Consider the following 16,676-nt stretch of genomic DNA (forward strand, 5'->3'; position numbering starts at 1 on the left):
TAGGTGTTGTATGACTGGTTATGATATTGGTAAGTATTTATGGCAGCTGGATACCCCAGACCTAAGGACAGTAACGTTACCGTTGAAGTGTCATCCACACATCTTCAGCCCTCATCTTCCTGTCTTTCAACTCAGATATCTCACATCTATTTAAATTCAACTCAACCTCTCTATTTTAAAACTTTCATCACTCTCCCTCTCTTTCTCTGCCCTCTCTCCCTCCCCTCTGAGGTTAAGTTTTAAACTGGCGTAGTTTTCCTGTTAAGGGTATCTGAGTTGCTATCCCTGTCCCTTTTAGCCGTCAGTCGGTCCAGGGTTCCCACGTTGCCCCTGTCCCTCTCCATGGTGGCTGTAGATATTGGAGCCTGCTGGGCCGGTGTGGCGGCTGATGTGGAGGTATTCAGCGGTGCCGAATTCTGGGCTACAGCTGCCGCTGCCGCCAAGTTGGACTTGGAGTGAGATGGGAGCGTACCGCTGCTTATCACCGCTCCTCCTCCTCCTCCTCCTCCACCACTACCGCCAGAATCTTTTGGGAAGTAGTTGTGGAGCTGGTACAGCGTGGCGCGGTCCACCGTGCCGTAGAGAGGTGGGGCGCCGCCTCCCAGGCTGCCCAGCTTGGAGTCTCTCGTCAGGGTGTACATGGAGATGTCGCCTCCTCCGCTTCCACCGCTGCTGGTGTGGTGCGGGTTGGGCAGAGTGGCCACAGAGAAGGGCGGGGCAGACGGCGGCAGGCTGAAGGTCTTGGAGGCGCCGATGGGCGAGGTCTCCTGTGAGCGTGGCGGGTCGGTGGAGCGTGAGCTGGAGCGAGAGCGCCGTCTGAAGCGGTAGCTGGGCAGCCGCAGCATGGCGTGTGTGGTGCTCTTGAAGAGGTCGGTGCGTGAGCGGCAGCGCAGCTCCTTGTTCTTCTCAATGTAGATGTTGACAGCGAGGACGCCTACCATCTCAGCAAGGATGAAGGACAGGCCACCGAAGTAGAAGGACCAGCCGTAAGAGTAATGCCACTTCTTATCCTCATCCTTCTTGGGGGAGATGTCGCTCAGCGCTGCAGAGATGTACACGATCACTCCGATGATGTTGCTAAGGCCTGAGGAAATATACAAGACTTCTAAGTGCTCTTCTGAGACAAATTAACCAGCAGATTCATTTTGCAGGCAGGGATAGTGGAAATATTTCCCCTTCAATTATACAGAGTGGAGGCAGGCACGATAAAAAAGATTTGTATATTATGCATAAAAATATCATGTTATGTGCTTGACTAATAGATCCGAAACATCTAAATGTGAAATAGCACAATTTAATTTCAGTTTTGAGTGGAATAAGACAGACTGGGAGGACAAAGGCATGAATTAAAGGTAACGACACCAGCAGACACAATTTCCAGCCAAGGCTAAAATAACAAAGCTTATAGCACATTTTGATAACATTTAATATAATTTTAACCCACATTTGGTCGTAACAGCAAGCACACCCACAAGGAACCTTTTCTCTAAACCATGCCGAAACCATATCAAAGCTGTAGTCTTACCTGCAGCCACAAACAGAATCCCTCCACCAAGAATAATGTTCCTTTTGCTCTTGTAGAAGCTGCTGGAAGCAACACACACTCCACCCAGCAGGAGCAGTATTGCACTGAGGATGGGGAAGATACTGGAGGCTCGCACCACACCTGCAGATGACGACACCGAAAGAAATACATCATCTTACTGACTGAAATGTCAGTTTCTCAGCCTTTTCAGCTTTTTGTTGATCTAATTGCATCTGATAAATTGGCCAGATTCTGTACTTTTGTGATGTAGAACAAATTGTGACGATTTTTTTTTAGGCGCGACACCATCTGATGGTGCAAAGTTAACAGCCTCGTGAGACTCCTGGGAGAAGAAGTGTTACAAAGACTTGCTATAGCTGACACTACAACTTGGCACTGGAACAGCAGACACTGTGGTCTATCTATAAATACCAGTTTCCTCCATCATGTTTAAGTTATATAATTGTTGATAGCAGGAAAAAAAAAGATTTAAAAAATGCTTCTATGTAGTTACACATATAACCCTTAGGTCACAGCACATTACAAAACAGCTATAACAGTCAGGATCACCATTACCCTGCTCAACAAGTGGCAAACAATTTCCTTTAAAATGATTATTGGTTCAATTCCAATCGACTACCAATCAGATTAACCCTCCTGTTGTCCTCGGGTCAATTTTGACCCGGGAGGACAACAGGTGTCATTATGTGCTGTCATCAAAAAAACTTTAATGGTTTTAAAACAAAGTATACCTGTATACCTGTATTTCAATTTTCTTGATGACACCTAATGACACCTGTTGTCCTTTCGGGTCAAAATTGACCCAAGGACAACAGGAGGGTTAAAGCAAAAAACTAAGTCAACGAGGGCTCAATGAATGATTTGATGAAAATGATGTGACTTTCACAGACACCAGATCTTAACCCAGATGAACACCTGCAGGAGATTTTGGGGCGACGTGTGAAGCAGCGCTCTCCACCACCATCATCAAAATACCAAATGAAGGAATATCTTTTGGAAAAATTATGTCCATCCATCCATTAGACTGTAGAGACATGGAGAATCAATAACATGGAGCGCTGAAGCTGTTCTGGAAGCTTATAATGGAAGAACATCTCAATAATAAGACAATTTATGTTGGTTCTTCCTTTAGTTTGTCACCCATATCTGTATGATGCTGCATGGAGCTTCATATTATCAACTTGAGCTTTTGGGTTCCAGAAAGGAAACACTAGAGGTCTCTTGTACATTGCAACTGGAAAATCCATCCTACTCACAACAGTTAGAGGCATGGCAGCATATATTACAAGTAGACTTTATGGAAACAAGAAGCATTCACATATCAGCAACAAAATGATTAGTTCAGAAATAACATGTCTCAAATGAGTTAACCAATGGACGGCAGTGAATTAACTGTCCAACACTGCACACCTCAAACCTAAAAACAGCATATAACTTATACAGTAGCAGAGACATAGAAAATTATAAAAAAGCTTCATCTCTGGAAGCTATTCAGCAAGTTTTGAAGGTGACTTGCCAGCTGTGTTAGCGTTTGTTTGCCTCTGAAGAGAAAAAAAGATAATGCTGTGATAAGCATTTATTCATAGAAGCTTCTGTCAGACATGTCAAATGATTGTCTGGATTTGTTTTTAACTGGAAAAGGAACCTACGTAGGTGGTGTTCGCCTCTTCAGCACAATTTATTGATTATCCGATAAGTAGCTGATAAGAAAGAATGTTGAGCTACAGTAACTTTAAGTATTGAGTTTGTAGTGATTTTCTAACCTTGAGAGTGCTCCTCTTACGTCAAATAATGATTATCTCCTCAGGAGGTTGAATTTTAAGCCTTGTTTCTTAGCAGCAGAGCTGAAATGATTAGGTGATAAAGAGATTATCGGCTAATTTAATGATCGATTAATTATTTCTGTCATTTTTTTGCTGGTTCACTATTTTCTTGTCAACAACTGCATTTGCTTGAATTTTAAAAACCTGGAAGATGTACCCTAAGATTGTCTGTTACTTATAATATTTGGCATTAGCGATTTTAAAAATGAATTGTGAAGACTGTGAAACCTTTGGAGAGGTGCAGTATAAGATGTCTTGTTCAGTTTATGTTGAACAGCAAAGCAGACATGAAAATTCAAGATAGCATCACTGCCTCCTTCACAGAAATAGATATCTTTATATAATATATATACGTAGATGGAACATATACTTTGTAAAAACCAAAAGGTTCAGGGCTGTATGAAAAGAATCTGCTCTCACAATGGAGGCAGGATGTGAAACCTGAATCCTGAGCTGAAAATAATCCATTAGTGAAGGCTGTTCTTTCAATCCATCTGTGAAAAAAAAAGCTTTCTGTACACCCCCAGACTCCCAACCCCATGCACCTGGGCATTTACACACACAGTACAGACACACACACACAAACACACCTCCAGGAATGCTTCGCTTGAATCTGACATCCGTGCATTGATGTCCGCCCACCATCCCCTTCTGTCCTTTCTGTATCCGTGTGTGATGGAGACTGCGGAGTGTGTATGTGTGTTGTGTCCTGTTAAGATGTGTGTAGTGCATACTAAATCTGTGTGTGTGTGTGCCAGTGTACTCTTATTTAATGTTTCTCTACATGTCTGTGAGCATTTGTTTTTCATTTATCAATGTGTGTGTATGTGTATGTGTGTGTGTCACTCACGCAACAGATACTCTGCAGCATCTTGGTCGTAGTCTGCGTCGTCTGGGAAATGATTGATCTGGGAACACACACCTCGCTTCAAACCTGAGAAAGACAGAGAGAAGGAGGAGGAGAGGGTGAGGAAGAGGATTGGTTGAGATCACAAGGAAATGAGGAAGATAGGGAAAATAGAAATGGCAGAAATGGAGAACAGATGAGAAGGAAGGACAGACAAGAAAAACATTGTTGATGAGGAAGCAAGGTGAGGGAGAGAAATGGACAGAGGTGGAGGTATACAATATGCGACGAAGGATTGGGAGGAAATTAATTAAGAGAAATATGAAGAGATAGAGGAACAGGAGGCGTAAACAAGGTAACAGATGGACAAAGAAGACAGATGAATTGATGATGATGAGACAAACAATGGAATACAAATAGAGGAGGACAAAAGCGAGGAGAGACAAAAGTCTCTGTCAGGAACTAACAAGATGAAACCAGTGATTATTGAATTCTTATTGACATAGTTATCATGAGACAATCAGGCTATTATTTAATACAGTTAGACATTAGAAATTTCTCATAAACCAATTAGTTATAATTCTTTAGATTTCAGTCCTGGTTGATTTAGCAACACCTCTGATTATCGGTGGAAACGCAAAGTGTTTTTATTTTTATTTTTCATTAATGAGCATCACAAGACATAAACACATAGACACGCAGAACACAATATTCCTCTATTTTTCCTCCCCAGGTTACAAGATTAAGGCTGCACCACACTGCTACCATACATGCATACAGCCACATGCACATACAAGTATTTATATAGTACAAATATACATACTGCACATATACATACACATACATTTGTAGGTTAAGTGTATTTGGTATTTTATTTTGTTCTTTGTTTATTTTATGCCTTCCCCTTGTAAATGCTGATTTTTAATATTTATTATTATTATTATTATTATTATTGTTATTAAATAACATGTGCACATACTGCATATATATACACATACTATATGGCAAGGCATATGATCAACAGAGTAAAACTTATTTTCTGCCTTCTTCCCATGTTTTCTGGCTGCCCTTTGTTCTGATTAAATGATATCCAACAATGAAAGTAATCAATTTCTATGAGATGACACACGCAGGCTCTTCCAGTGAATGACAAGCATTTTGTTCGCTACGGTCAGACCTGTAAGATACACTCTTTGCTGTAACATGATAAGTAAGCAGAGAGTCATGGTGTGTTTCAATAATCCAGATCCGAGAGTTCTGCTTGACATAACACATGCATGCAGCAAACATGCCTTGAGCAGCTCAGAAATGCAACAGAAGAAGAAGAGAAACTCAATCTGTTTACAGTGCAGCCAAACAAACTGTGGACTGACAGGATTCATGGTGTTGTTTCATAAAAAAACTACCAAAGAAGTCAGTCATCAATGTCATTCACTGTTGGGAGGGAAACAGAATGTGTACGGCCTTCACATTTTGTTGACCCAACCATCCATCCAGGCGTCCTCTCTAGCCCTTCGATTATCTTTGGGGTCAATTTGACCCCATTCAATGTTTAACCTCTCTAAATAAATGAATGAGGTCATTTTTTTCCCTAATATTTAATGACTTTTCCTAATTTCATGGGGATAATTGGGTAAACATAAAATTAATGATATGTTTTCAATCTCCTGAACACATTTTAGATGCATTGATGTTCTTTGGGGTCAATTTGACTTCAGGCTGTTTCAACTGTTTAAAACATATAAGAAATATCAATATTTTACACAGATTTGTTTTGGTTGTTTTGTATGATAAAGAGGTCACTATTAACATGTAATTTTATAATCTTCGAAAAACTTCCCTCTGCTTTAGGGCTCTAACCTGACATAACCATATCTGTAGAAGTGTGAGAACCACCGATAGTTCACACGACATCAGGGAGTAGAAAACATAATTCCCATGAGAACTCTGATATTTTCTGCGCTGTTGGGTTGGGGAAATAGATAGTTGATATGACAGGGAAATTGATAGTTCACACAACATAGGGGAGGACCAAACATATAAAAGCTTGCACAGCAGCCTTCCAAACCATTTCTCTTAGTGCTTTATGAGCTCTCTCTTTATGCTCTCAATTGAAAATGACCTCCAAGCAAAGGTTTTCTGCTCATGAGGTTTTGTCACAGCCCTTTGATAGTGAAAATGCACAGATGAGAATGTGTCTGAGGCAGAGGATGATGTTGAGGAGGACCTTGATTAAGAGGCATCCTCCTCTGATGAGAATGAGACCCATGGTGTCCTGTTGTCTCTCAACCACCAGCAGACATGTTATCTCACAAAAATGAAAAGTTATTATGGTCCCTCTTCCCACTTGAACGACAGGGTAGACTTCATGCTTCTAATGTCATCAAAATGTTTCCAGGCCCGACCAGATATGCTGTCAACAACGTCCAAGACATAAAATCTGCATTTGAGCTGTTCATAACACCATCAATCGAAAAGGATATACTTAAATGACAAACTTAGAGGGAAGGCGTGGGTATGGGGACAGTTGGAAAGACTTGGATGTGACCCACTTGCAAGCCTACACTGGGTTGCTTGTTTTGGCAGGAGTATGTGAGTCAAAAGGCAACGGCAAGCCTTCGGAATGCTGAAACTGGAAGAGCAATATATTTTCAGCCTCTCTAAAGAAATTCCATGTTTTCTCCTGTGTCATACGCTTTGATGACAGAGAAACAAGACAGGGCCATAAAAAATGTGACAAACTCGCAGCAATATGGGATGTATGGGTACAGTGGGTTCAGAGATTACCCATTCTTTACAATCCAGGCCTTCATGCGACTGTGAATGAATGTCTGGTTGCTTTTTGTAGCTTCAGACAATACAGCAAACCAGCCAAATACGGTATCAAAATATGGTCAGCATGTGATAGACAGTCCAGTTATGCCTGGAATATGCAGGTGTACACTAGTAAATCCCCTGGGGAAGCACTTGAAAAAAATCAGGGCATGAGGGTGGTACTAGACATGGCTGAAGGACTGAATGGTCATAACATTACATGTGATACTTTTTGTTTTTTACATTATATGCTCTGGGTGAGGACCTGGTGAAAAGGAAGGTTACCATGTTGGGGACAGTGAGAAAAAACAAGCTGGAGCGTCCCTCTGAGCTTCTTGCGAAGAAGAGCAGGAAGGTAACATCTTCTATGTTTGCCTTAACTGACAGAGCCACTGTCGTCTCCTCTTGCCCCAAGAAAGGGAAAAATGTCTTGCTGATGAGCACCGTGCACAGTCCTGAGTGTGAAGGGATGTTCATATATATCATATATAAATACTCCTTAAACCAAGCAGGCAGAGAGGAGCAGACAGCTGTCCTCCTTCTGGTCAAGCTGACCTATCCTAGCCATGAGAACTAATAAAGTAAACAATCTTATGGCACGGTTTAATTATGTTTTGTCTGGAGCCAAGGCTGACTGGTAAACAAATCCTTATCAGAAGTTTTAACTAAGCGTTTGTCAGGGCTCTCCTTCAGACTTTGAGGTAGCATTCACCTAGGTGTCCACTCTGTGTACTTAAGACTATATCCCAATGTCTCCTTGGTCAATCAAGTTGCCAATAAATCTTTTTGCTTCAAGACATCCAAATCTCCTGGTGTTTCTGAATTAGCAAGATCTATACAACACTGAGCACCAGAAGACAGAAAACAACAAATGGTCTTGGACTACAAAGAGACAAAGGGAGGGATTGATAACCTAGACAAGGTCACAGCCACATACAGCTGCCGACGCATTTCTATCTCATACATACATATTTGCATACTTACAGTAGCATAGAACAATCCCTGACACAATGCTCAAATTTACTTTTTACAGGTGTTTTCTGTCAATAAAGAACTGTTATGTGTTCCTTACTGATGTTCTGATGATGATGACGTTTCTGTTTGTTTTGAAATTGTGTTAGTTTTTCTTGGGGTCAAATTGACCCTTAACATAATACATGTTACTATCCTTGATAAGAGAAATTGTTTTCTTTACAAACGTAATAAATAACAAAAATCTGTACTTAGAAGTTATATAAAACCATTAAAACACCAAAAAGGTCAATCAGTGAGATTTTATGGTGATTTGCATATTTTTCCATAGTCGCATAATAGGTATTCTGGTTGTATGGGGGTGAGGGTATTATGTTTTATTTAAAGGGCTATTTAGGTAGTCAACAAAGAAAAAGTACCTTACACATAAACCTGGGTAACAATTTTAATCATAATCACTTTCTGGTGGTTTAAATTGTTGGGGTCAAATTGACCCCAAGGACAAAAGATGTTAATTTGAAGATAACAGGAGGACTAGGAGTTTTTGAGGTGCTAACAACATCGTACTACTTCTACCTTTGCTCCTGAGGCAAGAGTCATTATAAGAGTAAATGTAAACATAGATTGTTTTAGACGTTTGAACAAACAACCAATGCTGTCGTGTTTCCTAATAGAAAGAGTCTGCTTTAATGCTCCATCTACTTCTCAGTGCCCTGCATGGCATTGCTTTGGGTGTTTTTTCTTTCTTTTTTTCTTTACTGAATACAAGAGCAACAACAAGCAAAAAAATATGATTTGGTTTGTTACCTTTTCAACCATCTGCTATTACTAGACCCTCTGAAAGCTTTATCTCTGGAAGAACAGCAGCCTGCTTCTGTTTTGTGTTGTAAATCACAGCAGAAACAGTTTCTGTACACTTCAATTTGTTGTTGACAGACAATATTTGTTTACCTAGACAACTATTTGTGCATGCCATGGATGAAATTAACATCAAGAGGAAAAGACAGATCCCATGTCTCTCTTGCAATATTGAAGAGACAGGCCAAGCGTTTGGTAAACAGGAAAACACCTATGCAAAGAAGAGCAGCTAAGAAAACCTGGAGTCAGCAGTATCAGATCTTTTCAAGAGAGACAGCCAGGTCATTGACTGGGAGAGGGCAATATTGTCATATCTAATGGGAAGAGGAACTGGATTAAGGAGGCATAGAAATACAAAAATGGGGTCAGTAGACAGTAAACCTGGATGACAAGGCCAACCATCTATCTAACAACTTAAAAAATACTGGAAATACCAACTGGCCTGAGGCAACACAAACTACAATCAAACAAAAAAAAGACCTTTCCTGATGAAACAGCTTATAAAAACATTTGAAACATAAAAATTGATTCAGGATTAACCTTTTGAGGCTGCAAATCCAATAGATTTCTTGTTATTTCAGATCTGATTGCACACAGTGAAAAATGCAGAAAGGTTTGAGTTCTTGATGTTGTTTTCTTGTTTATAATAATTATAGTAATGCCTCGAAATTAGTGTGGTAATTTACTGATGTTAAAATGCAACACGTCACACCTTTATCTAAAACACAAGAACCTTTATAATGAACAGCTTTGGCCTGCAGACCTTGCAGAGTGTTAATATATGTATGTGTGTGTTCTGTCCTTTTAAACCTGTCTGTCTGTCAGCTGCAGCAACGCAGGAAAACTACTTAATCAGTCACTGAATGAGTCACCACTTATAACGAAGCTCTGGGGCATTATGATGAGCTTTATGTTCAGTGCATAGTATGTGTGCATACTGTATGTGTGTGTGTATATTTAAATACATATGCTAGATATTGAAAATGAGTACAGCATGTACAACACTGGGCAAAGTTCAGATCTCTACATCTGGAAATATTATCTGAAATGCGCAACAATGCAACAAAAAGTGAACAGAGGGCGTTGCTTTGCTTTTATAGCATCTCATTATCATGTTTGCAGCATAACATGACTTTATAATAATGCATTATGGGTAGCTACAATTGCAGACATATGACAAGACAAATTTTCAACCATCATTCAGTCAAAATAACCAAATACTGTAGCCATGAATGTACAGCCGCCTTCTCCTTGCAGCTTTCATTGTTGCCTACCCCCAGGGATAAGGTCAAAACAGTGGAAGCAGCAGCATAACTGCTTGCTGTCTGAAAGAATCTCAAAGGGGATGTATCATACACATTTCCAGGTCTATATTTTTTATTCTGGGGCTCTACTGGAATATCTTTGCATGATTTACAGTTAAAAACTCCTTATTTATCTTATACTGGCCCACCAGCTCAGCCTCTGTCTGAAACAGGTCGTTTTAACTCCTGTTCAAGCCAAAATCCAATCTGAAATATACGAGTGGACAACACACTTGACCCGTGGAACAACCTTAGTAACAAACACAATGGGATGGAAAGCTGTTTGTGGACATGCACGAACAATCTGACATCATCACAAGGAGGAAATAGAGGTAACGTTGCAAACGAAGCATTCAGAGCAGGTTGAAGCCCAAGCTCTTGACTTACGGGGAGCATTTTTACATATGTTCACCTCAAGTTTTGGACCTTTGATATGTTTAACATAGACATCTGACATCATAACAGTGTAAAATAATAAAAAGCATATCAGGTCCCTTTAAGAATTTCAGTGTATCATTCTCATAAATGACGTCATATTGCGTACAAAAGGTTTAAGAGCAGATCAACAAAACACACAAACAAACCAAAGTGGGGCATTATATCTTACTGGTAGTGTGTGTGTGTGTGTGTGTGTGTGTGTGTGTGTGTGTGTTTGTGTTTGTGAGTAAGAGAACACCTATTTAAGTCTGTTCAGATTACACTGATGAGCACACTGACCTCAACAAGACCCTCCAGTGACCATCATATGAAGAAACAAACACATTCAACCCCCAACTCATCCAGACGTTTTCCCTACACACACACACACACACACAAGCACAAACATGCCTGCGCACATACAACCAGTTGTACCTTCCAGGCAGCAGATCCTCCAGAGGCCGGAGTGGGTGAGCGCCCCTGGGTCTTTCTTGTCCTTGTTGTTGGACTCCTCCTGGGACGAGTTGGCCGTGCTGTTGCAGATGAAGGCCCGGGCGTACAGCCAGTAATCCGTACCGATAGCCACCGTCATCAGGGCAAAAGCCGCGAACGCCCCCATGGTGGTCAGCAGCACCTGGATGCCACGCTCACACCACACCATTGCTGGGCGGGGAAGGAAACTAATATCTGAAAAGAGAACAGAAACCAAAATCATCTGCCTGCAGTAGATAGCTCTATGCAATGCACATGATAATACTTAAGTTTTTTACTTTATGGTTAGTAGATATTATGAAAGATCAGCCACAGCTTGAAGTTATGCTGAGAGAGGAGGTGTTGTATTGTATGAGGAAGTCGGGAGTGGCAGAGAAGTAGGTAAGAGTGGTGCAGGATATGTATGAGGGTCAGTGTGATAGAGGTGAGGTGTGCGGTTGGAGTGACAGATGGGTTCAAGGTGGAGGTGGGATTACATCAAGGATCGGCTCTGAGCCCTTTCTTGTTTGCAATAGTGATGGACAGGTTGACGGACGAGATCAGACTGGAGTCTCCTTGGACTATGATGTTTGCAGATGATGACATTGTAATCTGTAGTGAGAGTAGGGAGTAGGTTGAGGAGAGTCTGGAGAGGTGGAGGTATGCACTGGAGAGAAGGAGAATGAAAGTCAGTGGGAGCAAGACGGAATACATGTATGTGAATGGGAGGGAGGACAGAGGAATGAAGACGGTGCAAAGAGTAGAGGTGTTGAAGGTGGATGAGTTTAAATACTTGGGGTCAACTATTCAAAGAGTGTAGAAGAAGAGATGTGGGGAAGAGTGTCAGGAGTGATTTGCGACAGAAGGGTACCAGCAAGAGTGAAAGGGAAGGTTTACAAGAGGGTAGTGAGACCAGCTATGTTGTATGGTTTGCAAGCGGTGGCATTGATGAAAAGACAGGAGGCGGAGCTGGAGGTGAGATTTTCATTAGGAGTGACGAGGATGGACAGGATTAGGAATGAGTATATTAGAGGGAAAGCTCAGGTTGAATGGTTTGGAAAGAAATGAGAGAGGTGAGAGTGAGATGATTCAGACATGTGTGGAGGAGAAATGCTGGTTATACTGGGAGAAAGATACTGATGATGGAGCTGCCAGGCAAGAGGAAAAGAGGGAGGCCAAGGAGAAGGTTTATGGATATGTTGAGGGATGGTTGGCACGATAAAGGAAGATACAGAGGACAGGAAGAGAAGGAAACGGATGATTTGCTGTGGTGACCCCTAACAGGAGCAGCCGACAGAAGAAGAAGATATAGTGAAAGCATTATCTTTATTGTCACCATAAGAAGTCAATCACAAATCTAAACATCAGCTGTGTGGCTATGAACAGTTTCACTTGCTGTTTAATCTCTTTGGAAGATTTAGATGTTATTTATCCATGAGCACTGATGGCTGCAACACACTCCCATGTTGTTCCCTCTAGGATAACATCATTCACCTATGATTCCTTAAATACTGTTTAATAGTAAATACTATTACCCACCCGTGTCACTATTGCCAGAACGTTTCTCCTTGTACACAATTCCCTGGTTTAGACTACTCCTCTCATCATGCTTTGGCTGATGTTAATAGAAAGTAAAATGTTGCCAGTGAGCCATATAGCTGAGCCCTGTTTATTACCCTAAAGATGAATAAAATTATATTACATAAATATTACATCTGCAATCTGCAACATTGAAAGTCACGCTGTTCCTGTTTGCAATGCAACCATGAATGTATAGACAACAATCCAGCAAATTACATTTGACATTTAAGGAGCAGTCTGAATTGGATGATTATCAAGCAAGAGCTCAAGTTATAAGGAACACCTTCATTCTAATTGGATGAATTATTCCTTTATTTTTGATTGATACTGACATCTATTGGAAAAGGAAGTTGTGCTGATTTGAGCGTTCTGGTTTGACTGATAAGAAAGTTTGAAAGGTTAAGGCTGCAAACAGATGAGGAGTTTAACATATTTATACCTAAACAATAACAAGCAATCACAGTATCATACTTAGAGGTAAACTTATTTTCTCAATGGCACTTTGGTGGCAGAGGAGAGAGACTCACTTTCTGCACTCAGTCTGAAGGATTTTATAAATTATCTTCCAGTCACAAGCCAGTAAAGCCAAGCAAAGATTACTGTTATCCTATGCTGTCCATTACTGGTGAGTCACTGTGTTAGCCTACAAGTTGCTGCTTGGTTTTCAGACGTTTACTAACACAACCAAATCATCCATTCATTTCAATATTTAGGTAAATGTCAAACTGAATACATTTTTTTTGTTTAATTCATTTATTTCCATTCAAAAATGCCATAGATAGGTTGAGCACCCATGAAATGTAAAATGAGGAGGCTAAAAAAAAAAGACATGTAACCACCGTGTATTCCACCCTGCTCGCAATTTATGCATTGAACTGTCAAATATTTATGCATTAATAGAAGATTTGTCCCCCACGGGCCACTGTAGGTGAGTGGTGGGAGCTGCTCGTGGGTCTTTCCGTTGCATTCTGGGTGACCACACTACAGCGGGTTTTTTTAATCAAAAAACAACGTACACAGCCTCAAGCGGTAGGAAATGTTGGCAGCCAGCAGAAGAACAAAATGCCAACCCCGTTGCATCAACAAAAAATATAAAAACAACCAATATTGTTACAGAACTGAATAGTGGAGGGAGGTAGATGGACTGCTGGGGGACTTAAAATGGAGGATTGCTTTTCTTCTGTCAAATACATTTTGAAAATGCATTATTTCATATTTCAGTGAATTTACTTGAGCTAAACTGCTGAACTTTGTGTCAAAATATGCATTAGGATACCACCTTTATGATTTCTAGAAAGACTTACAGTGAGAGGCATTAATATGAACAGAATTTACAAGTAAAGGAAAGGACAAAATCTTTTAAATTGATTGGATAGTTGGATCAATAAAGGATATCTGGGGGGAAAAAAAACAGCAAAGCACAAGTGGAGAAGACACCAAAGGGCAAACGCAGAGGAGCAAGAAAGAGGGACAGAGGTTTATGTAGACATTAATCAAAACAGGAGGGTAGAAGAGATAAAAGAAGAGTGGATGATAAGACGAGAAGAGACGAATGGAGAGGAGAGGAAAGGATAGAGGGGACAAGAGATGTAAATGGGAACCGAGAGGTTAACAGCAAGAAAGACGACAAGAGGAAAACTGAGATACAACACATCTGTTGTGCTTCAGGAAACATAAATGAAACATCCAGGGAGCGTGGAAGGGGAGAGTGGGATCTGCATAGGTTCCCATTTAACCATTTAGTTCCTCAATACGATTTCCAACCATTTGAATAAAACCGTCGTCTAACCGCTCCGAGTGCTGATGTGAAAAAACCCCCGACTAAGATTTCTTTTCATAGGATTACAAATGGGAGGTTTATACAAACGATCGATCTCCCGGAGAATATCAATCCCACTGTGGGCTTTTAAACTATTTGTCTAATTTGATGGGCCTGTGGCGTGTTCCCATGGCAACGCAAATCCCAAAATAACAGAGAGCACTGGTACTCTGACCCTGAAACTGACCTGCCTGCTGGAATATGCATAAGGTAAAATCCCGCAAAGACTGCAGAAACACACCGCGGCAAATCATAAAATACGTATTCAGTCAAAAGTTGCACATCAGGAAGTATTTTTTACTTTGTTTAGTGCATTTTTGAATTGTGTTTTAATCTTAGTAGCAAAGTATTAATTTGTCACCATGATGGAAATTTTCCATTTCAACTGAAATCCTCAATTGCATAATATGTATTCCTCCTTTATTTTAATTACAGAAACCATAATCACATCTTAAAAGTATCTGTTAATGGAGCTGATATCACAGGTACATATCTATATTTTAAAAGAGTAATTATAGGAAGCAGTGTAGATATGTCAGAGCAGTCAACAGCACTGAAATCTGCTGAAGAAATCTGAACAAAACACTGAACCCATATCTGTTTATTCTAGATTAACAACACAAAACAATCATCAGTATGTATGCAAAGTGCCATCATACTGTATGTAATGTTCAATCGGGACTTCTCAGTCAAGAGGACAGTCTTGGGATTTGAATTTGTTTGAGTGATTAAAAGAAAATGTGTCACATTTTCCTGTTTTGGGCTGTTAAATGAAATTGAAGTTAAGTGGAAACCTGCCATGTGAGCAGCACATCAACAAAATGGCATCAACAGTCTTCCTCCATGTTCACACTGACATGTTTGTGCAGCAAACAACAAAAATCTTCTGATGGAGAAACACACAGCCTCTAAATACACAACAAAAGCTTCACAATCAGTACTGATGGATCTGTCTTCATGAATCATAGAATTTACAGTTAGCTATTAGCTTTTTTAAGTTAAGTACAAGCTTTTATCTTCACCATTGATTTGCTGAAAGTATATTAAGCTTTGTGTTTTGAAGATGGCCATAGATGTGATGAATTATTTCCACTCGGGATAAAACACACATCTTAAAATGGTTAGAAAGCCTGATCAGTGTATTAAAAGTCAGCTTTATGTTTGTTCTATATTTAAAGTACTATAAGCATACATTACATGTAGTCAAACAAATGGACACTATATGAAGAACTCAGCGATGACTTCATTCAATTTCTACTATTACATGCAGACAACTAAAAACACAACTGAGTCATATCCAGCGTAGACAACAAGAGGTGACACAATGCTACATTTCTTAGCTTTACTTGATCCTGATTGGCTAGTCTTATCAAAGAAGTAGCGAGATCCAACCAACCGAGGCTGCTTTAGCATTTAAAAAACACACAGTATATTTAAAGACAACTTAAAGAAAACTCAATGACGTTTCAAGTGACAGTCAGATAATCTTTTTTTTTTCTCAGCGTGCTTCCTGAATATCCTCAACTGCTTATATGTCAGCGCTCCTTTTAGCTGTGTCTGATCTAAATAAGAACAAACATTTAGCTTGGTTACACAAATGCCACTGCAGATTAATCAAAGCCACTTGTCTTCTGAATGTAGACATCTGTACACATCTGCACTCTGGTGTATGTGTGTGTGTGTGTGTTTGTGTTGTGTATGGGTGGTTTCCTGCATGAATGTGTTTGTGTGTTGTATATCTATGTGGTTGAGTGTTTATGCATGCTTAAGTGTCAATGTACATGGATGTACGTATGTGTCACATATGCATACAGAAATCCAGATGTGCATCCTGTTGTTTATTTACTTGTGTATGTAAGACACATGCACATCTGCATCTCTCTCTGTGTGTGTGTGTGTGTGTGTGTGTGTGTGTGTGTGTGTGTGTGTGTGTGTGTTACCTGAGGGCATGTTTCTGCCTTTCGCCTCCATCTCCTCTCCCCCCCGCTGCTGCTGTTCTTCTTCTTCTTCGTCGGTGAAGAGCGCTCCGTAGCCCCGGTCCGAGCCGCCTCCATCCACCGTTTATCCTTCCCTTTCTCGCCCCTTCCCCTTCCCTCGCTCCTCTGCCTCTCCCTCTCTTCTTCTTCTTCTTCTTCTTCTTCTTCTTTCTCCTCTCTTTACCTTGAGCACTTCTTCTCTCCTGTTCAGCGTGCTGCGGGGGGATACTTCACTTGGCGTCCTCTCC

General features: G+C 40.6%; 1 protein-coding gene across 2 annotated transcripts; it reads right to left on the reverse strand.

The window, feature by feature from the left end:
• Window positions 1–239: 239 nt before the first annotated feature.
• LOC121913376 (voltage-dependent calcium channel gamma-4 subunit-like) lies at window positions 240–16,423 on the reverse strand. Of its 2 annotated transcripts, none has more exons than XM_042436087.1 (5): window positions 16,393–16,423; window positions 11,017–11,244; window positions 4,220–4,303; window positions 1,526–1,666; window positions 240–1,084 (listed from the first exon to the last, which is right to left on the reverse strand). In XM_042436087.1, exons 1-5 carry the CDS (start codon window positions 16,421–16,423, stop codon window positions 240–242), a joined length of 1,329 nt encoding a protein of 442 aa, XP_042292021.1. The 2 variants fall into 2 exon arrangements, with proteins under 2 accessions (XP_042292021.1, XP_042292020.1); XM_042436086.1 differs by having other exon boundaries at window positions 11,017–11,268.
• Window positions 16,424–16,676: the final 253 nt, after the last annotated feature.

The sequence above is a fragment of the Thunnus maccoyii genome, chromosome 15, assembly GCF_910596095.1.
Source record: "Thunnus maccoyii chromosome 15, fThuMac1.1, whole genome shotgun sequence".
Classification (NCBI taxonomy): Eukaryota; Metazoa; Chordata; class Actinopteri; order Scombriformes; family Scombridae; genus Thunnus; species Thunnus maccoyii.